This window comes from Staurois parvus, unplaced genomic scaffold (genome assembly GCF_062004578.1).
Source record: "Staurois parvus isolate SC_StPar_1 unplaced genomic scaffold, SC_StPar_1.0 ptg000604l, whole genome shotgun sequence".
NCBI lineage: Eukaryota > Metazoa > Chordata > Amphibia > Anura > Ranidae > Staurois > Staurois parvus.
This window is the reverse complement of record NW_028318400.1, coordinates 1,640,509-1,663,639: the sequence shown is the minus strand read 5'-3', so window position 1 is coordinate 1,663,639 and position 23,131 is coordinate 1,640,509. Positions and strand designations below refer to the sequence as shown.

The following is a 23,131-nucleotide window of genomic DNA, read 5'->3' as shown; positions in this document are numbered from 1 at the left end:
GAACACCTGACAAAATCAGTGTTAATATTTGGTACAGACGTCTTTGTTTGCAATTACAGAGGTCAAACGTTTCCTGTAGTCCTTGACCAGGTTTGCACACACTACAACAGGGATTTTGGCCCACTCCTCCACACAGATCTCCTCTAGATCTGTCAGGTTTCGGGGCTGTCGCTGAGCAACATGGAGTTTCAGCTCCCTCCAAAGATGTTCTATTGGATTTAGGTCTGGAGACTGGCTAGGCCACTCCAGAACCTTGATATGCTTCTTACGGAGCCACTCCTTGGTTATCCTGGCTGTGTGCTTCAGGTCGTTGTCATGTTGGAAGACCCAGCCACGACCCATCTTCAATGCACTGACTGAGGGAAGGAGGTTGTTGCTCAAAATCTCACAGTAAATGGCCCCATTCATCCTCTTCTTAATACACTGCAGTCGTCCTGTCCCCTTCACAGAAAAGCACCCCCAAAGCATGATGTTACCACCCCCATGCTTCACAGTAGGGATGGTGTTCTTGGGATGCAACTCATCCTTCTTTTTCTTCCAAACACAACGAGTGAAGTTTAGACCAAAAAGTTCTACTTTGGTCTCATCTGACCACATGACTTTCTCCCATGCCTCCTCTGGATCATCCAGATGGTCATTGGCAAACTTCAGACGGGCCTGGACATGTGATGACTTGAGCAGGGGAACCTTCCGTGCAATGCATGATTTGAAACCATGACGGCGTAGTGTTCTACCAACAGTGACCTTTGAAACTGTGGTCCCAGCTCTCTTCATGTCATTGACCAGCTCCTCCCTTGTAGTTCTGGGCTGATTCCTCACCTTTCTTATCATCAGTGATACCCCACGAGGTGAGATCTTGCATGGAGCCCCAGTCCGAGGGAGACTGACAGTCGTCTTTAGCCTCTTCCATTTTCTAACAATTGCTCCAACAGTTGATCTATTTTCATCAAGCTGCTTGGCAATTGCCCTGTAGCCCTTTCCAGCCTTGTGGAGGTCCACAATTTTGTCTCTGGTGTCTTTTGACAGCTCTTTGGTCTTGCCCATGGTAGTAGTTGGCGTCTGACTGACTGTGGGGTGGACAGGTGTCTTTAAAGAGCTCAGACAGGTGCTACTAAGTTAGATTAATGAGTGAAGTAGAGGTGGACTTTTTAATGGCACAGTAACAGGTCTTTGAGAGCCAGAATTCTTGCTGTTTCTTAGGTGTTCAAATACTTATGTTCAGCAGTGCAAGACAAATAAATTCTTTAAAAATCATACAATGTGATTTCCTGACTTTTTTTTTAAATTCTGTCTCTGAGTGGGAATGCACCTACAATGTGAATTTCAGACCCCTCCATGATTTCTAAGTAGGAGAACTTGCAAAATCGCAGGGTGTTCAAATACTTCTGCTCCTCACTGTGTATATGTGGTATATATACAGGCAGCACAGTGGCTAAGTGGTTAGCACTTCCTCCTGGCAGTACTAGGGTCGTTGGTTCGAATCCCAGCCATGGCACCTCCGGCCTGGAGTTTGCATGTTTGCCCTGTGCCTGTGTGGGTTTCCTCCAGGTACTCCGGTTTCCTCCCACACTCCAAAGACATGCTTGAAGGTTAATTGGCTTTTGTCTAAATTGTCCCTAGTATGTGTATGTATGAATGTGATTTAGGGACCTTAGATTGTACACCCCTTGAGGGTTAGGGACTGATGTGAATGTACAATATATATGTGAAGCACTGCATAAATTGACGGCACTATAGAAGTACCTGAAATAAATAAATATTGTGGTCTTGAAGTGGCTAGGCAAAACAATGTTTTATAACCGTCACAGAGATGCATACAATGACACCAGGGCCAATAAAGTTGAACATTTCTCCAACTACCATTATGTTTTAAAAAAACATTTATTAAAGAGATAAAAGTAGGTAATGTACTCACAGATGACAATACAGTCAAAGACACGTCATGAAAGGACAGCTCTGTCCAATCCGCACTACGTGTCTGTCCGCAATGGGTGCCCTGGACTTCTAAGCCTGTTGGAAGTCCATGGTTCCCATTGTGGACAGACACGTAGTGCGGATTGGACAGAGCTGTTCTTTCATGAAGTGCCTTTGACTGTATTGTCATCTGTGAGTACATTACCTACTTTTCTCTTTAATAAATGTTTTTTTAAGATAATGCACTAGGTCGGTGCGCCCTCTGTTTGTTTTTTCTCTATTCAGTACATTTGGACTTCCCTGGTCCTCTGAGGGCAGCACGGAGTGCACAATCCAGGACATTCGCAATGTGGTCCTAATCTTTACTGAGTCCATCCATAAGCGCAGGAGTATTTGGGTTTGCTGCTTTTTTACTATTATGTGTGACTGTGGATAGCAACCAGGCACAGGGTCCTGTGGACATAAAAAGGATTTAGATTGCTATTTAGATTGCTTAACATCTTGCAAGTATCTGGTATAAACTTCCTAATGTGTCTGTCTTTTCCAGGTTGCCAGTTTCACACACGTGCTTTAACCAGCTGTGTTTACCCCCCTACAAAACAAAGAAGGAATTAAAGCAGAAGCTGACAATCGCCATTTCCAATGCAGAAGGATTTGGCCTGCAGTAAAGAAACTCCGAGGCCTTTACAGACTTCAACCTTTTCTTTGTAAATTTCTAGAATGTTTTATTTGTGCGACGAGTGCAGCAGTGCTGGCAACTCATTGCTTTTATAGAACGTGCAACTGATGCCTGACTTCAGATGTGCAAGGAGGAAACTTTGTAATCAACAGAGTCTGTTAGCATCCGCACTTCCATTTACTGTGTTTTAAAGGATACCATTGTGCTGGAAAGACCTGCAGAATGTCTATTACCCATGATGAAACCAACACAAGAGACTCTCTGCACACCTGCTAGATTACCCTGACCTGGGGCTTAATTCTGATCAGCAGAGTTTGCCAGCAAACTACTTTATAATTCCAGCATTGGTTTACGTTGCTTTATTAATCTAATAAGATGTAGATATATTTATATAGAGCTGGAAACGTATTAAATAGTTTTTCTTCTATTTTCTACTGTAAATAGAAAACATTGAAGTTGTGTGAGCTCTAGGAACAGTAATTATAATGTACATATTTATGATTTCTTTAAAACAAAGTTACATTTAATGCTATTGCTATAGGGGAACTGCTTGTCACTTGTTCTGCTTTTAATATTCTACTTACACACTGATGTTAATGGCATCTACCAACATGCAGTCACCTTAGCAAGTCAACAGGCAACTTTGTTGCCCTATCACAATGGCAATGTACTGCCCATGCATTAAGAGCACAGGGAAATCACTAGCCAAATACTACTGTAAATGTTCAGTAGTGGTTTTAAAATTGTCAGATGTGGGAGCGGGAACCCCAATCTGGCCTTCGCCCTAAATAAAAATGTATCCAAAATGAAATGTATTTGTAGGTGGAGAGCAATTAATGAATCCGATATAGTTTGTAAACCAAGATGCTTTATGGGACAGATCTATATAGTTCTGTTGGCAGGCTCTTCATTTATTTAGTACCAGTATGCTGTAAGATACACAGTTATGACAAATTCATGTATAGGGAGCAGTTAAAAGGGAACCTCAGAGCAGAAGACATTCATAGCATGAGATTAAAGGGAAGAAACATCAGATCTGCAACTCAGCCTTTTTAAAAAAACGTATCTAAAAGCTTTCAATGTAGGTGGAAGAGAATGATGTATACTACTAACGTGTTTTTATACTATAAACCTGTTTTTTTTATATTATGACTAGATCATTAGGAATATGAAATAGGCCTGACATACGTGGCTCAGTTTAAAACTTTTTTTTTTTTTTTTGCAAGAAGTAATATTTGATATTCTGTAATAAAAGTTTTCCTATTTATCTTTTTTTTTTTTTTAAGGAAGAATACAGTATATTGTTTAAAACCCAGTTCCAGCCAAAACAGGGAAAGGATAGGAGAAAAGGGATACAACGTCTGTCAGGGTTTTTTTTAACAGTTGTCTGTATCACGATTGGGAAGTTATCCACACACTTTCTGCTGACATGTTTTGGCTGGGATCGTTTGGGTTTCAAACTTCAGCCATTTTGATTGCCCGGGCAAGGATGACATGACTCCCATGTATGTGCAGGAGTTTATTCATCTCAGTACGTGCCCAAGTTGTGCAATAAGAGTGCACTGCTCAGTGTACATTGCCAGCAAGCAGGTAAAAATACTTTAATGCAGAAGGGACATAGCTTGTCTTGTCTATATTAAAAATCCTGCCTTTTTGCAAATATTAATTTGAATGAATTAATCATTTTTTTGTGTTCCAATGGTTATGCCGACTGCAACAAAAACAGCTTTGTTCAGTAAAATGATATAGGGTTAGAATTGTTGTCAGGAAAAGGATAGGTCCACTTTAAAAAAAAAAAAGAATACATGCACATCTTTTTGCAGGTAAAAAAAAAAAGTGCATTTATTTTTTTTTTTTATTAGAAGCCTGGGTAGCATTGCACCCACAAAAAGCCTTATAAAAAAAAAAAGAAAGCAAATGCAGGAATCACATTGAAGAGTTGGTACGCTGCAATATTACAATTTCATTTTTGCTGCTTTAAGTGTATCATCAGCACTGTGTGTATTATAAAGTAATAGAGGACTAACAAGCAAGAACTGGGTTAGGATAATCATAGAAGGGAAGATCCCTCATTAAAAGCAATGGTAGATTCTGCTGCGGCCATGAATATTGCGTTGGATTTTGGTGTTGCACATGTAGTAAATGGGTTCCATTCTCTACTGAGGGTGGTAGGACAAGAGTATTAAAAGATATCACAATAGTTAAAGTGGTTGTAAAAGCTCAAGGGTTTTACCTTCATGCATTCTATTCATGAAGGTAAAAAACCTTCTGTGTGCAGCAGTACCCCCATCCCCTTTCAATACTTACCTGAACCCCATAGCAATTCAGCAACTGTGTATGACAGCCATGGCTTTCCTGGGTCTCTGCCTACTCATTGGCTGAGACAGCAAGTGGGAGCCATTGGCTCCCACTGCTGTCAATCACAGCCAGTCAGCCAATGAGGAGAGATGGGAGGGGGGTGGGTGGGACCAAGCCACTGCTCCATGTGTGAATGGACACATGGAGCAGCGGGTGTCCCCATTTTCTGTCGGGGGGCACTCGGCAGAAAAAAGGAGCCAGGAGAGCCTGTGGGGGACCTGAGAAGAGGAGAAGTATAACATATTTGTTATTTTACAGAAAAAAAAAAATTACATTTAGTATCGCTTTAAGTGCAAGTCTGTAGAAAAGTAATTTTACCATCTACAGCAGTGGTCTCCAAACTGTGGCCCTTTGCTTGCCTTTATCTGGCCCTTGGGGCACTATACCTCCCACTGATACCAAAAAGGAGGCATTCCTTCCATACCAACAAGGAGGCATTCCTTCCACATCCATTCCTTTCCATTGGCACTAACAGTGGGGAACTATTCCTCTCGCTGACATCAACAATGGGGCATTTTTCCTTCCACTGATACCAGTGATGGGGCACTATGCCTTCCACTGGCATAAATAGTTAGACACTATTCCTTCAACCACTACCAATGCTGGGGCACTATTCTGCCAACAAATACCAATGATGAGGTACTATTCCTCCAACCAGTACCAATGATAGGGCACTATTCTTCCAACTAGTACCAATGATAGGGCAGTATTCCTCCAACCAATACCAATGGTGGGGCACTATTCTTCCCATCAATACCAATGATGGACCACTATGTCATTTTTGTACTCCAACCACTAAAGTCTGAAGGACAGTAAACTGGCCCTTTGTTTAGAAAGTTTGGAGACCCTTGATCTATAGCAACCTTTATTCTCTGTGCCAGGCCCCATCAAAGAGGACTGTAAATTCAGGATAGGATTTTGTAGACATGGTAAGGTAGAACTTGGGTAGGGTATGCACAAAACAGACAACCCAATGTATTAGTACTTCTCTAGTTTGACCATAAAACTACTGAGAAAAATGGGTATAAGAGAATGATTATTTTAGGTGGGAGTAGATGCAAGCATTCAGCAGTCGGTTCCATAACTTGTAATTCTTGGACTTTTTGTTATGAAAGATGACCAAAATGCCTGAAAATAACTGATAAATTAGGAGACCAGCCTACAGAGACCAAATCCAGAACTCCTTTGGGAAACAGTAACCCCAAAAATGATTTCCAGTTTGAAGGGTTTACTGTTTTTTTTTTTTCCGGAAATTGTAAGATTGTACACTAAAGCAATAGCGGAAAGAAAAAATAATGATGTGCCTCAATATGCTTGTTCATAAATGGCATCTGCATCAATTTAAAACCTGTTACAATAAAAATAATAATAGGCAGAAGATAGCAATGTACAAAGCAGCACTGTAATGGTCTTGTCTAATAACAGTGCAATGATGTATAACAGATAGCAGCCACAGATTTGATGAATTAAGTCTGTTATGCTAATAGCTTATCTCCGATTGGATACAATGTTCTGTGGACCTATGGTACGTTATAAATATAAAAAGTAGCACATTTCTACAGTCCTAAAATGCGGTTAGAATATTTAACGCAGGAATGTTTTGTCTTATTTTTTGATATGTAATATATAAAACTGTGTCCATGAAAATTTTATTTTTGCAGGGAAGGTTTATGACATTGAGAGAAAAAGGTCTCTCATAAATGGTTTTCTGTGTCTAATAATTTGGAGTTGTAATGTTGATTCCAGTAGAATACATTACCATTTGTTGATACTGGAGGAAAAAGTTTACTTTGACAAATGAAAGATACTTGACTGACAATTTGCAATAATGATTTTGACCACATTTTATGAACTAGGAAGTCACTATTTGCTGGTCATAAGATAACATTACAAAGCTCATTTATGATGTTTATTTAATTAAAAATGATTTATGTAGTTTTCTATGGACTTTGACAAAAGCAAGATAACAAAGAACTGTTATAAGCTTGCAACATTATCAGACATATACAGGCAAAACAGTATGTGTAAATTTTTTACTTGTATGAAATTTATATCTGTTGCACTTCTAGTAACGTAGATGTAAAATATGTATTATGACGCTTGTATCTTCTGAGTTGTCTGTCATTGTGACCACAATTGTTCTGCCACTTGCACATTTTTCAGTATTGTATACAATATCATGTTCAGTAAGCACACTAATGTATTCTCAATCTAACCTGGTAATAAGGTCATCATTGCTTTCATAGCATGGTGAGCTTAGGTTTCACTTCAATATTTTGATTTTCGTGTTTGTTCAAAGATATCTGTACATTATTTCAGCTTACTTTAAGTGCTATCAGTACATTAGCAATATTTTTTTTCTAGATGTATGTTTAATGAACAAATGCAATGTATGTTAACTCATATCAACCAAATCCGTACTTAGTGATTTTACATTAGGCTTTTAAAGGCAGGTTTCTGCTTGTTGTAATTTACTACACACTGTTATTTTTCTTTTAAGAGAAGTCCCAAATCTGGGCAGACAGCAGATGGCTCCAGTTCAGACAGAATTGCAAGATACCTTCTCCACTCTTACAATGACCTAGTAAAGGACCCTTTTATTCTCCTGGTCCCTGTACAGGTACACAGCAATCCTGTCTGTGCTCCAACATAACTAGACATTGGGCTATTTTAGATAAGCCAACAAGAAAATAATGCAAGAAGATATGGACAAATGTGTTCTATAAATCAAAACCTAGTCTACTGCTGAAAAGCACTACATGGCCATGTAAGCCTCACTGCAAGACATATTATATCATAACTGCTAGATCATAAGTTTTATTTGCTGATAGTTCAATATGGGTACATATTGGCCCTGCCACTGGTGTGGTAAAGCATAGACAATTTGGGAATAATCGAGATTTAGGTAGTATGTTAAATTAGGTTTATAATTACAGTCAAGAGTTTTGGGGTTCATTTTAGGGTTAGAAGGAATCATTTTAAAGAGAAATATGAAAAATTGAAGGGGATGCAGGGGTGGTGGTGTGTGGAGGGGGTTGGGGTTGTGATCACTGGCAATAATGTGTATGCGTGCCTATTACAGCAAACATACCTCTGGGTTTGCCTTATTTTACAAATTACACACACTCTGTCTTCACACCACAAGCCACCGGTGCCATCTTTAGAGAAGCTATTGCTGTGGCCAGTGTTTTTCTCTGTTGTCCATAGGGTGGCAAGTAACGTGACAAATTCTGAGCAGATGCAACTATTGCTGCACTCAGCGTCGTACAGGTTATTTTTTTGCTGTCTGTGTCTTGCCAGGGAGATTTCATTTCACTTCCAGTCTCAGCCTGGGTTCACATATATGCGGTGTGGTAAATCGCATGTGATTCGTACAGGAACCGCACCGCATTCCTGTGCAAATCACATGTGATTTATGTGCGGTGCGATTGGAGCCATACATTTTCTACGGCTCTAATCGCACCGCACCTGCACCAGTAACATGCAGGACCCTTTTTTGGGTCCGCACTAGAATCAGATCACATGGGTATTCACACCTATGCGATCCGATTCTGCACGTCGCACCTCGTTTTGCGGACTGCTTTCGGGGTGTTGTTAACTTAACATACACACCCACAGCGGTTCGCATGAACGGGGTGCGATTCTGATGCGGTGCGGAATTCGCACTGAAAACGCTGCAAATTCAACACCACTTCAGTGTGAACCAGGGCTTAAAGATGCAACAAAATGGGAGGAAATCTCCCCAAATCAAGGCTAACCCCATATTGGACCCTTGTCACCAGAACAGGTGTCCAAATTGGAAGATTTCCCCTCACATCTTACTCTCAGAACAACTCTAAGATTTTGTGTTTCCCGTTATTATTATTATTATACAGGATTTATATAGCGCCAACAGTTTGCTCAGCGCTTTACAATATAAATTATTTTCTGTCCTGCAACAATGGACACCACAACATATAGAGAGGTGACATTGATCCTCTTCTAGGTTGATTGACCTCCAGTGAAATTCAAACCACTTTGTGTGAGCTCAGGCTGTCATGGACACCCTTTGTGGTGCTCAGGCAACCTGAGTTTACAAGACAATTCTGCAAACAATGGCACTCACACAACACCTTTTATCTGCAGCAGTAAAAACCTTCCACTACCAATACTGGAGAAAAAAAGGATGGACCCTGCTTGTCACATGGCCAGTTATAGACAACTTAGATGGGGGGGAAGGTTGTAGTGTAAAGCCCCATACACATGGGCCAAATGTCATTTGAAATCAGCCAGTACAGTAGCTACCGGCCAAGATTCAGCCCGTGTGTACATGTCCTTGTTTAGCAGAAGCTGATCTCATGGCCGGCTTCTGTTCAATGAGCATGCTGGAATACCAGCAGCCAATCGGCATCCGATCAGCACTGTTAGTCAAAGGCTGCGAGCACTGACCAATAAATTCTGGCAGGGGGGCCCCCTGTCAGAAAACAGTAGCTCAGCGGGGAGATTACTGTAGTAACATCGCATCATTTAGTAGAGACCTCCTCAGTTTTTTTTTTCGTTCAGCCCAGCGGGCTAAAAATTTTCCGTGTGTACCAGGCTTTAGACAAGTGTTAGGAATTCAGAATCATGAGTGGTCACATTAAAAATGTACATTTTTTTGTGATTCAGAAAGTTCCGTGCAGAAATACACATTTGGTGCCAAAAAAAGGAACTGCAGATGATACAACTTGCAGCTGATATAGAACTACAAAATAGTCCCTTGCTGTTCCTTGTATTAAACCATCGCAAAACAGTCCTAAGGTGCACAAAAAAACTGGCCATATTGAAGATTGATCTGCCACTGATGTTTCTATTTTGTATGTGGAGAATATGGGTACTGCGTTAGGGTTCTGTGGCAATCCATACAGAGCTTTAGGGAGTCTCTATTTACAAATCTCATTTCCAGTGTCTACGGCCAATCACAAAAGAAACTTTTTTTTTTCATTAAGTTTCATTAAAAAAAGTATTTCTTAGAACAGACCACTAGGCTCACATGCCAAAAGAAATCCCTTTTACATGTTTCAGTTAGTCTCATATGTCCTTGTTATTGTAGGTCTGTGACTGTAGTCTTCTTCCTAGGGGCCTCATGTAGACAAATGGGGCTATTTATAAAAATAAAATACAACAAGAATAATAATAAAAAAAAACTGTTGCTCATGGTGACCAGTCCAATTTTATCTTTTATTCTGTGCCAGACATAACAAAGAATTTAATTGGCCATCATGGGCAACAAGTTACGCTTTTAATTTTAGTTTTCCTGCTTTTTTCAAGCTTCTTTACTTATAGCTGAACTCCGGGAAAAGCAAATATTTTCTAAATACAAGAAGCATGTGTATTCTTACTTGAATCTTGGTGTCCTTTGTTTATTTCTTACAGATCTGTGCAGTAATTCAGTTTGAAACTCTGCCTTTGTGCAGGAACCTCCTGTAATAGAGACCTGTGACTTTTGAGGAATATATTTATATGAAATGTTTTGTTCCTGGAATTCAGCTTAAGTGTTTTCCTAGATCTGTTGCAAGTATTTCTGGGTAGAAAGAAGCATTTGAAAACATATGTTGAACTCAAGACAATTGTTGCCTGAATTTCTACATTTCTAAATGAAAAGCTTTAGCGCTGACTTTGTTTAGAGAATTAAACATTGCCTTAGGATTTATTTTATTTATTAATGAGATGTTTTGTTTACTGTTTGAATAATACCTCAGAAAAAATACTGCTGTTTGCATAAATTATAAATTCAATAGAAATGTTAGGGATACATTTTATACTTTGTACAAAAAAAAAATAAATTATCTGCACTTTGTACTCACTTTTTTTTTAGTTTGTTTGGGGTTTTTTTTGTTCATTTAAGGCATTTATCCTGTACATTTTTACACACAGTTTTTTTTTTAACTTATTTTTTAAAATGATTAAAACACAGGCGCAATGCCATCTTCAAGCCAGCAGGCTGAAGGCTTACTTTTTTCTCACCCATTGAGGGACACAGGAAGTCTATCATCTTTAGGTTATGCTGTCAGTTACATGTAGACTGGACAAAAAAAAAAAATAGGCCATCCCAGTATATCCCTCTTCCGTTACCAGCAGCATGCCTCAGGTTTTCACTAGTGCCCTAGCAAACAGACTTTTTTTTTCGCTCTGCAGTGGAAAATGTAACCTATTGTTTACAAGGTTTGTTTCTTTTTTTTTGTTGTTTTCAATCAAGATTCCTCTTTACTGCTAGAACTGGTCTCTCTACGACTGCAGCTAACTGGCGAGGCCTGATTTCTGCTTGGCCTACCCTACGGGACTGAATGCTGCAGGGCTACCCTAGAAGTGACCTTTAGGCACAAGATTGCATGTAAAGTGCATTTCAGAACCAGTTTTGGTATCATCTTACCACAAAATGCTTTGCAGGTCTAGATCTATTGACATTGCCTCAGCATTTGCCCTGCCTCTGCTGACTCACTCTGTGAGTAGGTAAGATTGGCTGGGCACCATGGCCGAGTGCACTCAAAATTCTCACATTCTGCCAATTTGTACTGCAGAAGTGGTTAATGCCAAGAAATCAAGCCCTTTAGCCATCCACTGGGTGGAGTGTTGTATGCACGCTCTTTTTCTTGACATCACTAAGAAAGCATCTCCTTGAGCCATGTTGAACTCCTATCCCTAGTCCTTTCCTACTGTAACTATGATGACTATGGTCACTTCCAACCTGGGGCCTTGCCTTGTTCCCTAAGCTTAGTTGCCCTATTGATATGGGCTGCAACACATCTGTCTCTCAACACAGAGGGGGCAGTTCCACTGCGGACATTCCCCTAACAGTTCTGCAGGTATCTGTAATGTGCCTTTGGAAGGTAACGTCTGTAATCTGGAATGCTGCTACCTTAAAATTTTAAGGTCTACTGCTGGATAAATCCTCTTCCTTGCCGACTTGGTTCTCTACTACAGTCAAACAAAACTTTGTGGCCAAATCCACCCAGTCTCTGGTGACCTCTGACTGCAGTGGCTTCAAGCATGCACCCAGTGGGTAAAGCAATGAATGAGTAGGTGGTAAGGTAAGGTGGCCTGAAGGTGGGATGGATGGACTTCTCCCGCAGTGCTTGCATCTATTATTGTCCTGGGTCCCCTACTGCCCACACCGCCTGGGACCCTGCACTGACAATCACCAAGAAAAACAGTGGGGAACTATGGAGAGAGACAGTCACTGTGTGAGAGCTTCACCTACTGCGCACAACTTCAGAGTCAGTTCTGAGAGACACAGAGACCGCTAAGAGATAATAAAGAGGGAGAGACATGCAATCCAGGCCCACCAGGCAAATGCCCGCTGTGCCCTATGGCCAGTCCAGTCCTGTTCAGTGCCCCTACATCTGCAAAGACATTTTCAGTGGAGCTGCTTTTCAGGGTATTCCTCTACAGATATTGGAAACACCTTGACATGTCCTTGACATTCCCCAAAGTGCTTGCTGGATTTCATTATTCTGAATCAGACTGTGAGAGCTTCTCCCTGCTACTCCCATCTGTCAAGCTCAGAATGAAAAACGTTTTTGGACATGGTATTCAGAACACTAGTTCTGGCTGGTGAGCAGGTTATACTGGCTCTAGTGACATTGTACTGGTGTGACGGTGATCAGGAACACTGTTGCTGGTGTTCTCTTCTGACATCACTGACACACGTAAGACACGGGCTGGCTGCACTGGTCTTATGACAATGGCTGGTGTGGCTAGAGATCAGGTTTACTGTTGCTGGCTGCACTAGTGACTCTAGTACATGTGTTACTGGCTGCACTGGTGACTTTGGGACAGGTGTGGCTGACTGCACTGGTGACTCTAGTACATGTGTTGCTGGCTGCACTGGTGACTCTAGTACAGGTGTTGCTGGCTGCACTGGTGACTCTAGTACAGGTGTTACTGGCTGCACTGGTGACTCTAGTACATGTGTTGCTGGCTGCACTGGTGACTCTAGTACAGGTGTTGCTGGCTGCACTGGTGACTCTAGTACAGGTGTTGCTGGCTGCACTGGTGACTCTAGTACAGGTGTTGCTGGCTGCACTGGTGACTCTAGTACAGGTGTTGCTGGCTGCACTGGTGACTCTAGTACAGGTGTTACTGGCTGCACTGGTGACTCTAGTACAGGTGTCGCTGGCTGCACTGGTGACTCTAGTACAGGTGTCGCTGGCTGCACTGGTGACTCTAGTACAGGTGTCGCTGGCTGCACTGGTGACTCTAGTACAGGTGTCGCTGGCTGCACTGGTGACTCTAGTACAGGTGTTGCTGGCTGCACTGGTGACTCTAGTACAGGTGTTACTGGCTGCACTGGTGACTCTAGTACAGGTGTCGCTGGCTGCACTGGTGACTCTAGTACAGGTGTTGCTGGCTGCACTGGTGACTCTAGTACAGGTGTCGCTGGCTGCACTGGTGACTCTAGTACAGGTGTTACTGGCTGCACTGGTGACTCTAGTACAGGTGTTACTGGCTGCACTGGTGACTCTAGTACAGGTGTTACTGGCTGCACTGGTGACTCTAGTACATGTGTTGCTGGCTGCACTGGTGACTCTAGTACAGGTGTTGCTGGCTGCACTGGTGACTCTAGTACAGGTGTTACTGGCTGCACTGGTGACTCTAGTACAGGTGTTACTGGCTGCACTGGTGACTCTAGTACATGTGTTACTGGCTGCACTGGTGACTCTAGTACATGTGTTGCTGGCTGCACTGGTGACTCTAGTACAGGTGTTGCTGGCTGCACTGGTGACTCTAGTACAGGTGTTACTAGCTGCACTGGTGACTCTAGTACAGGTGTTACTCGCTGCACTGGTGACTCTGGTACATGTTTTGCTGGCTGTACTGGTGACTCTGGTACAGTTGTTGCTGGCTGCACTGGTGACTCTGGTACAGTTGTTGCTGGCTGCACTGGTGACTCTGGTACAGTTGTTGCTGGCTGCACTGGTGACTCTGGTACAGGTGTTGCTGGCTGCACTGGTGACTCTAGTACAGGTGTCGCTGGCTGCACTGGTGACTCTAGTACAGGTGTTACTGGCTGCACTGGTGACTCTAGTACAGGTGTTACTGGCTGCACTGGTGACTCTAGTACAGGTGTTACTGGCTGCACTGGTGACTCTAGTACATGTGTTGCTGGCTGCACTGGTGACTCTAGTACAGGTGTTACTGGCTGCACTGGTGACTCTAGTACATGTGTTGCTGGCTGCACTGGTGACTCTAGTACGGGTGTTGCTGGCTGCACTGGTGACTTTGGGACAGGTGTGGCTAACAACCAGGACATTGTAGCTCGCTTCACTGTTGGGTGTTACTCGCTGCACTGGTGACTCTGGTACATGTGTTGCTGGCTGTACTGGTGACTCTGGTACAGTTGTTGCTGGCTGCACTGGTGACTCTGGTACAGGTGTTGCTGGCTGCACTGGTGACTCTAGTACATGTGTTGCTGGCTGCACTGGTGACTCTGGTACATGTGTTGCTGGCTGCACTGGTGACTCTGGTACAGGTGTTGCTGGCTGCACTGGTGACTCTGGTACAGGTGTTGCTGGCTGTACTGGTGACTCTGGTACATGTGTTGCTGGCTGTACTGGTGACTCTGGTACAGGTGTTGCTGGCTGTACTGGTGACTCTGGTACATGTGTTGCTGGCTGTACTGGTGACTCTGGTACATGTGTTGCTGGCTGCACTGGTGACTCTGGTACATGTGTTGCTGGCTGCACTGGTGACTCTAGTACATGTGTTGCTGGCTGCACTGGTGACTCTGGTACAGGTGTTGCTGGCTGTACTGGTGACTCTAGTACAGGTGTTGCTGGCTGTACTGGTGACTCTGGTACATGTGTTGCTGGCTGCACTGGTGACTCTAGTACGGGTGTTGCTGGCTGCACTGGTGACTCTGGTACATGTGTTGCTGGCTGTACTGGTGACTCTAGTACAGGTGTTGCTGGCTGTACTGGTGACTCTGGTACATGTGTTGCTGGCTGTACTGGTGACTCTAGTACGGGTGTTGCTGGCTGCACTGGTGACTCTGGTACATGTGTTGCTGGCTGCACTGGTGACTCTGGTACATGTGTTGCTGGCTGCACTGGTGACTCTGGTACAGGTGTTGCTGGCTGTACTGGTGACTCTAGTACAGGTGTTGCTGGCTGCACTGGTGACTCTGGTACATGTGTTGCTGGCTGCACTGGTGACTCTAGTACGGGTGTTGCTGGCTGCACTGGTGACTTTGGGACAGGTGTGGCTAACAACCAGGACATTGTAGCTCGCTTCACTGTTGTGTGACATTACACAGTGTGGCTGGCAGTCAGGACACCGTAGATGGTGTCCTCCTGAATCCAGGAAGCTCCAGCCTGGCCATTTATATGTAGTAACTGGGGGGGTGAAAACCCATATTGGATCTATGGGCAGCCGGCTCTAAGTAGGCTGACCTGGTCAGACCACCCATGTGAAAAGGCACCTAGGGAATTAGGCCTGGGAACTCAAGTTGTTACAATGTTTGGTCTCTGCAAAGAGTGGAAAGGGTTTTTCACTAGTGACTGCAAGTGGTAAATCATGCAAGGTGTTGTCATAAAGTCCTATCATTCCATTTACTGAAACACCTTCTGGTCTAGTTATCTTTTGGCTTAGAATGTAGACACACCTATTGCCTCTGAAACCTTTGGCCTACAGTGTATACCCAGGTATTACTCAATGTATCCCAATCTTCCCTCTCCCCCTGTACAGCATATCCCAGCATTTTTTGTTCTTTTTGCTCTAACAATATACAGCTGTTATTGCTCTCAGTGACATCATCACCAGAGTAGCAAAATTATTGGTGGGGCAGATGCTAATAGCTGAGTTCCTATTGACAGAGCCAACTGCATTTCCCAAGAGTCTTTTTCCTACTAAAAATGCACAAAAAAAACAGGCTCTTGAGAGTAAAGGCACCAGCATAGCTTTGCTGGGAAAGAAATTTATGTATGCATGTGGAGTGGTAGATAGGAGGAAATGTAGTTCAGCAGCACAGTTGACAACGCTGACTGGGATTTCAGTGCAGAAAAGGCACTGTGTAGTCAGCAGAAACAAAAATCTGGGAGTGTATTGGATTTCAACATGTATGTGTCTGTACTTGCAACATAAATGTAAACATCTTAATGTATAGCAGTGGTCTCCAGATAGTGGCCTGGGGGGCCAGATACGGCCCTTTGTCTGTCTTTATCTGGCCCTTGGGGAGCTATTGCCCTCGACAAAACAAGGCACTATTCTCAGACTGACACCAACAATAGGGCACCATTCCTCCCATGGACACCAATGGTCACTAGTTCTTCCCCTAATATCAACAATTGCCACTGTTCCTCCCACAGACATCAATAAAGGGACATAATTCCTTCCACTGACACCAACAGTCGGGCACTATGTCTCCGACTGACACCAAAATGTGGGTACTATTCCCCCTGCTGACAGCAATGACGGTGCACTATTCCTCTCACTGACACCAAAGATGGGTCATTATTCCTTTCACTGATACCAACAATTTGCACTATTCCTCCCACTCATATGAATGATAAAGCATTGTTTACTCCCACTGATGCAAAAGCATTTTCTACTCACAATTGCCGCAGTCTGGCCCCCAGAAAGTCTGTAAGACAGTAAACTGGCCCTTTGTTTAGAAAGTTTGGAGACCCCTGATGTATAGTTTAAGAACATTTAGTATGGGAATATTGAATGCTTCATTATAATATATTCTACACACACACATAAAGTACATCACATGGAAATTGTTGACTTTTTCAACATATTTGAACAGGCAAACATCTAATCTATATTCAACAGTACCTACAAATAAATAAGTGGTAATCAGGGGCGGACTGACAAATCATGGGGCCCCCAGGCCATAGGGGATCATGGGGCCCCTGTGTCCTTGCCCAAACTCAAAAAAGCCTATGAAAAAGGTACCAGGGGCATCTCATGGGGCCCCCTACTGACCCCAGGCCCTCGGGCAGTGCCCGAGTTTCCAAAGGGTCAGTCCGCCCCTGGTGGTAATAAACTCAAAAAGCAAACATTATATTCCAGCTTACAGTACAATCAATTAAAACTCACTTTTATCCTATGTCACAAGCAGAAACGTAACATAAGAGTTAGGTGTACTGACACTATATACAAGTGTCTCGGTATATCCTATTGATGAGATGTCAACTACAGAATTCCTTCATCAAATTGATTGATCAGTCCTTAGCCCGGTTCACATTGCTGCGACTTATCATGTGACTTGTGCCACAAATTTGCATGACAAGTCAAATCACATTCAATTCAATGAGTGCCATCTTAATGCGCAGCATAAAGAAAAAGGTTCCTGCACTACTTTTCTGCGACTTTGGTGCAACTTGAGTGCGATAGACTGCAGTGTTAAATCACAAAAGTCACAAGCAAGTCCCGCAGCTTTGTGAACTCAGCCCGACTGTTCTTATCCAGTTCATCCACTGCTGACCAAGTGTCTTGTTATATGCCACTGACACTACCAAGTATGCACTTCATTAAAGTACTGTTCCCAGCTGGGTTCCCTCTCCTGTCTACAGCCCTCTGGTTAGCATTCCAAGCCTCATCCTCAGTCACGCAGTGGTGATGGTACTTCCCCTCTCTTCCTTCTGACTGATTGGTATGCAGTACCAGCTACAGCACTGTCCTCTCTCGACAGTTCTTCCATCTTAGTGCTGCTCCACAGCTCTTCTGCCCTCAGACAGAAGTCCCCATCATTCTTGCAATAAAAGATCACTCCTCCTTGTGCAGTAAATAATTTTGTTTTATTAGAATAAAATGTTACTTAGATCAGCAATAATTTATGTCCAAAAACACTCCCACTGATACTCCTCTGTCAAAAGTCGGCACCCCAAAACAGACACCAAATAGAATTTGCTGCCTTCTATTTTTACTACCACCATCAACCCAACTCATTTTGAAAGTGTAAACCCCTTCTTCAGGGATGGAAATAAATATATATATAAAGTCCACCTTCCTAGTCCCTCAACATACTAGGTGGTGGCAACCCTTTACATCTCTGCTATACATATTCAATGGGATCAAACAACAGGACACAATACAACTGGTAATATGAACATAATATCAATAGGCTTCATCAGGGTTTCTTTTTTTCTGAGAAAAAAGGTGCAGGAATTCAACCACGACCCCCCCCCAAAAAAAAATCCCCCTCTTCCCCACACCCTCCAAACTGCATCAAATAGTGGGTGTGGTAAAATGTCACTAACAGTGGGAGGGTCTTAAAGGCACATTAAATACCAAGAGGGCATTACGTGCGAGTGCAGTTTGGGGAATTACACACAGAGTGCAGAGTTCAGGGGTGCGCTGCATACAGAGTGCAGAGTTCAGGGGTGCGATGCATACAGAGTGCAGAGTTCAGGGGTGCGATGCATACAGAGTGCAGAGTTCAGGGGTGCGATGCATACAGAGTGCAGAGTTCAGGGGTGCGATGCATACAGAGTGCAGAGTTCAGGGGTGCGATGCATACAGAGTGCAGAGTTCAGGGGTGCGATGCATACAGACTGCAGAGTTCAGGGGTGTGCTGCATACACAGTGCAGAGTTCAGGGGTGCGATGAATACAGATTGCAGAGTTCAGGGGTGTGCTGCATACACAGTGCAGAGTTCATAGGTGCGATGAATACAGATTGCAGAGTTCAGGGGTGCGCTGCAGACAGAGTGCAGGTTCAGGGGTGCGCTGCATACAGAGTGCAGAGTTCAGAGATGCGCTGTATATAGAGTGCAGAGTTCAGGGGTGCGATGCATACAGAGTGCAGAGTTCAGGGGTGCGCTGCATACAGAGTGCAGAGTTCAGGGGTGCGCTGCATACAGAGTGCAGAGTTCAGAGGTGCGCTGCATACAGAGTGCAGAGTCCAGGGATGCGCTGCATACAGAGTGCAGAGTTCAGGGGTGCGCTGCATACAGAGTGCAGAGTTCAGGGGTGCGCTGCATACAGAGTGCAGAGTTCAGGGGTGCGCTGCATACAGAGTGCAGAGTTCATGGGTGCGCTGTATACAGAGTGCAGAGTTCAGGGGTGCGCTGCATACAGAGTGCAGAGTTCAGGGGTGCGCTGCATACAGAGTGCAGAGTTCAGGGGTGCGCTGCATACAGAGTGCAGAGTTCAGGGGTGCGCTGCATACAGAGTGCAGAGTTCATGGGTGCGCTGTATACAGAGTGCAGAGTCCAGGGATGCGCTGTATACAGAGTGCAGAGTCCAGGGATGCGCTGCATACAGTGTGCAGAGTTCAGGGGTGCGCTGCATACAGAGTGCAGAGTCCAGGGGTGCGCTGCATACAGAGTGTAGAGTCCAGGGGTGCGCTGCATACAGAGTGCAGAGTTCAGGGGTGCGCTGCATACAGAGTGCAGAGTTCAGAGATGCGCTGCATACAGAGTGCAGAGTTCAGAGATGCGCTGCATACAGAGTGCAGAGTTCAGAGGTGCACTGCATACAGAGTGCAGAGTTCAGGGGTGCGATGCATACAGAGTGCAGAGTTCAGGGGTGCGCTGCAGACAGAGTGCAGGTTCAGGGGTGCGCTGCATACAGAGTGCAGAGTTCAGGGGTGCGCTGCATACAGAGTGCAGAGTTCAGGGGTGCGCTGCATACAGAGTGCAGAGTTCAGGGGTGCGCTGCATACAGAGTGCAGAGTTCAGAGATGCGCTGCATACAGAGTGCAGAGTTCAGAGATGCACTGCATACAGAGTGCAGAGTTCAGGGGTGCGATGCATACAGAGTGCAGAGTTCAGGGGTGCGATGCATACAGAGTGCAGAGTTCAGGGGTGCGCTGCAGACAGAGTGCAGGTTCAGGGGTGCGCTGCAGACAGAGTGCAGGTTCAGGGGTGCGCTGCAGACAGAGTGCAGGTTCAGGGGTGCGCTGCAGACAGAGTGCAGAGTTCATAGGTGCGCTGCAGACAGAGTGCAGAGTTCAGGGTTGCGCTGCATACAGAGTGCAGAGTCCAGGGGTGCGCTGCATACAGAGTGCAGAGTTCAGGGGTGCGCTGCATACAGAGTGCAGAGTTCAGGGGTGCGCTGCATACAGAGTGCAGAGTTCAGGGGTGCGCTGCATACAGAGTGCAGAGTTCAGAGATGCGCTGCATACAGAGTGCAGAGTTCAGAGATGCGCTGCATACAGAGTGCAGAGTTCAGAGGTGCACTGCATACAGAATGCAGAGTTCAGAGGTGCTCTGCAGACAGAGTGCAGAGTTCAGGGGTGCGCTGCATACAGAGTGCAGAGTTCAGGGGTGCGCTGCATACAGAGTGCAGAGTTCAGGGGTGCGCTGCATACAGAGTGCAGAGTTCAGGGGTGCGATGCATACAGAGTGCAGAGTTCAGGGGTGCGATGCATACAGAGTGCAGAGTTCAGGGGTGCGCTGCATACAGAGTGCAGAGTCCAGGGATGCGCTGCATACAGAGTGCAGAGTTCAGGGATGCGCTGCATACAGAGTGCAGAGTTCAGAGATGCGCTGCATACAGAGTGCAGAGTTCAGGGGTGCGCTGCATACAGAGTGCAGAGTTCAGGGGTGCGCTGCATACAGAGTGCAGAGTTCAGGGGTGCGCTGCATACAGTGTGCAGAGTTCAGAGGTGCGCTGCATACAGTGTGCAGAGTCCAGGGGTGCGCTGCATACAGTGTGCAGAGTCCAGGGGTGCGCTGCATACAGTGTGCAGAGTTCAGGGGTGCGCTGCAGACAGAGTGCAGGTTCAGGGGTGCGCTGCAGACAGAGTGCAGAGTTCATGGGTGCGCTGCAGACAGAGTGCAGAGTTCATGGGTGCGCTGTAGACAGAGTGCAGAGTTCAGAGGTGCGCTGCATACAGAGTGCAGAGTTCAGGGGTGCGCTGCATACAGAGTGCAGAGTTCAGGGGTGCGATGCATACAGAGTGCAGAGTTCAGGCGTGCGCTGCATACAGAGTGCAGAGTTCAGGGGTGCGCTGCATACAGAGTGCAGAGTTCAGGGATGCGCTGCATACAGAGTGCAGAGTTCAGGGATGCGCTGCATACAGAGTGCAGAGTTCAGGGATGCGCTGCATACAGAGTGCAGAGTCCAGGGGTGCGCTGCATACAGAGTGCAGAGTTCAGGGGTGCGCTGCATACAGAGTGCAGAGTTCAGGGGTGCGATGCATACAGAGTGCAGAGTTCAGATTGCAGAGTTCAGGGGTGCGCTGCAGACAGAGTGCAGGTTCAGGGGTGTGCTGCATACAGAGTTCAGGGATGCGCTGCATACAGAGTGCAGAGTTCAGGGGTGCGCTGCATACAGAGTGCAGAGTCCAGGGATGCGCTGCATACAGAGTGCAGAGTTCAGGGGTGCTCTACACACAGGGTGCAGAGTCCAGGGGTGCGCTGCATACAGAGTGCAGAGTTCAGGGGTGCGCTGCATACAGAGTGCAGAGTTCAGGGGTGCGCTGCATACAGAGTGCAGAGTTCAGGGATGCGCTGCATACAGAGTGCAGAGTTCAGGGGTGCGCTGCATACAGAGTGCAGAGTTCAGGGGTGCGCTGCATACAGAGTGCAGAGTTCAGGGGTACGCTGCATACAGAGTGCAGAGTTCAGGGGTGCGCTGCATACAGAGTGCAGAGTTCAGGGGTGCGCTGCATACAGAGTGCAGAGTTCAGGGGTGCTCTACACACAGGGTGCAGAGTTCAGCCTTCTTCCACAGCTACTTATCTCTCCATCCGACATTCACATTTAATTTTCACCCCTCTTCAGCTCTGACCTCTGCATGCAACTCCCCTCTCTACTGCCCCCATCTTCTGCACGCCTCCTAAAAAGCTCCACCATCTTCCACATCTTACTTTTGTTGCTGTATCAGGCTCCATGCACACTGGACGTTTAATAATACTGGTAACGTAAGTCACCTTAAAAATATGAGTTTTTTAGCGTTTTTGTATTAGCGTTTTGACGCATTTTTCATGTTTGTGTTTTTTTGCGGGTTTTTTGGTCAAAAAAGTTAAAACCACTGGTTTGCTGCAATTTACCGTGTGTTGCCGTATTTTTCAGCGTTAGCGCGTTTTTACAGCTAAAAAACTCCTCTAGAAACCCACTAGTCCTGGGTTTTTTTCCAGCCAAAAAACGTCCCGGCCAAAGAACATTGATTACAGTCTATATGTGCATGGACACATAGGATAACATGCTGGGGAGTTTACTGGCTGTAGAAAAAAATGTCAAAAGCCAAAAACAGCCGCTGTAAAAACATCCAGTGTACATGAGGACTTAAGCTGAAGCACCCAGCCAGCTCTAGTACCTCCCTGCACACTGTAGGTGGGTCTGCCTCTCTCACTTGCAGGAAGATCATCCAGTGGGGGTGTCAGCATCTGCACTGCACCCTGGGCACCCGCATCTCCCTTGTCCCCATCCTACACTCAGTGGGAGCCACTCAGGAGAGCAGATCTATGGGAGCTGCTGGGAGACAAGCTGTGGTTAGTAAACCCAGAAGCTGGACTTCTGTGTTTACAAGTGATGGTGGTCAGCAGAGAGCAGAGGGCCTTAGCCAGAGGTGGTGGAACTAAGTTCTGAAAAAAAGCCCAGGGCTTCAGTATAATTAAAAGACTCCTTAATACAAACTATAAATGCCTCATGGGGGATAAAAATTGTAATATTAAAATAATTCCTCAACATATACATATTAATAAAATTACAAATAAATACGAACTGAATCAAATCTCGTATCACCCATTCCCAGCTAATCACAAAAAAACAATTAATGTTAACATCCACAATCAGGCCCCTTGGGACCAGGGTTCCTAAATGATATATCCAGTCCCCTTCTTTTTTGATGCAGCATAGACATCACATCCCCTTTAGCCACAACATTCTGAATAGCCAAAAACTTGAATTGGCTGGAATTATGACTACATTTAAAGTTCTGGGGTACACTGTGATCCTTTTTTACTCTTCATGATATTCCTCGCATATATTTTACCCTCTTACCCAGAGTTCTTTTCGTCTACCTCACACATCATTGTCCACAAATACATTCCAACAGGTAAATCACATCAGTACTATCACAAGTTAAAAATGCTTTTATCTCATATTCCTTACCCATGGAATTTGATCTAAACCCCTTAATGTTTCTCCTTTTATATTTAGATGTTTACATGCAAAACACCTCTGGTATCGCCTGAAGCCCTTGTCACGGTCAGAAAAGTCCTTAGAGGTAAATTCTTTTCTTGAATAAAACTCTTAACAAGAAAATA

The 23,131-nt window shown here is 44.7% G+C and overlaps 1 protein-coding gene across 1 annotated transcript in view; it reads left to right on the top strand.

Annotated features, from left to right (window-relative positions):
* HECTD2 (HECT domain E3 ubiquitin protein ligase 2) overlaps window positions 1-10,776 on the top strand; it is a 131,915-nt gene extending 121,139 nt beyond the window's left edge. Inside the window, exon 21 of the mRNA XM_089692756.1 lies at window positions 2,462-10,776. Within this exon, the coding sequence (XP_089548882.1) occupies window positions 2,462-2,582 (121 nt within the window). The 3' untranslated portion in view covers window positions 2,583-10,776. The remainder of the gene's footprint in view (window positions 1-2,461) is intronic.
* The last annotated feature ends 12,355 nt before the right edge of the window (window positions 10,777-23,131 follow it).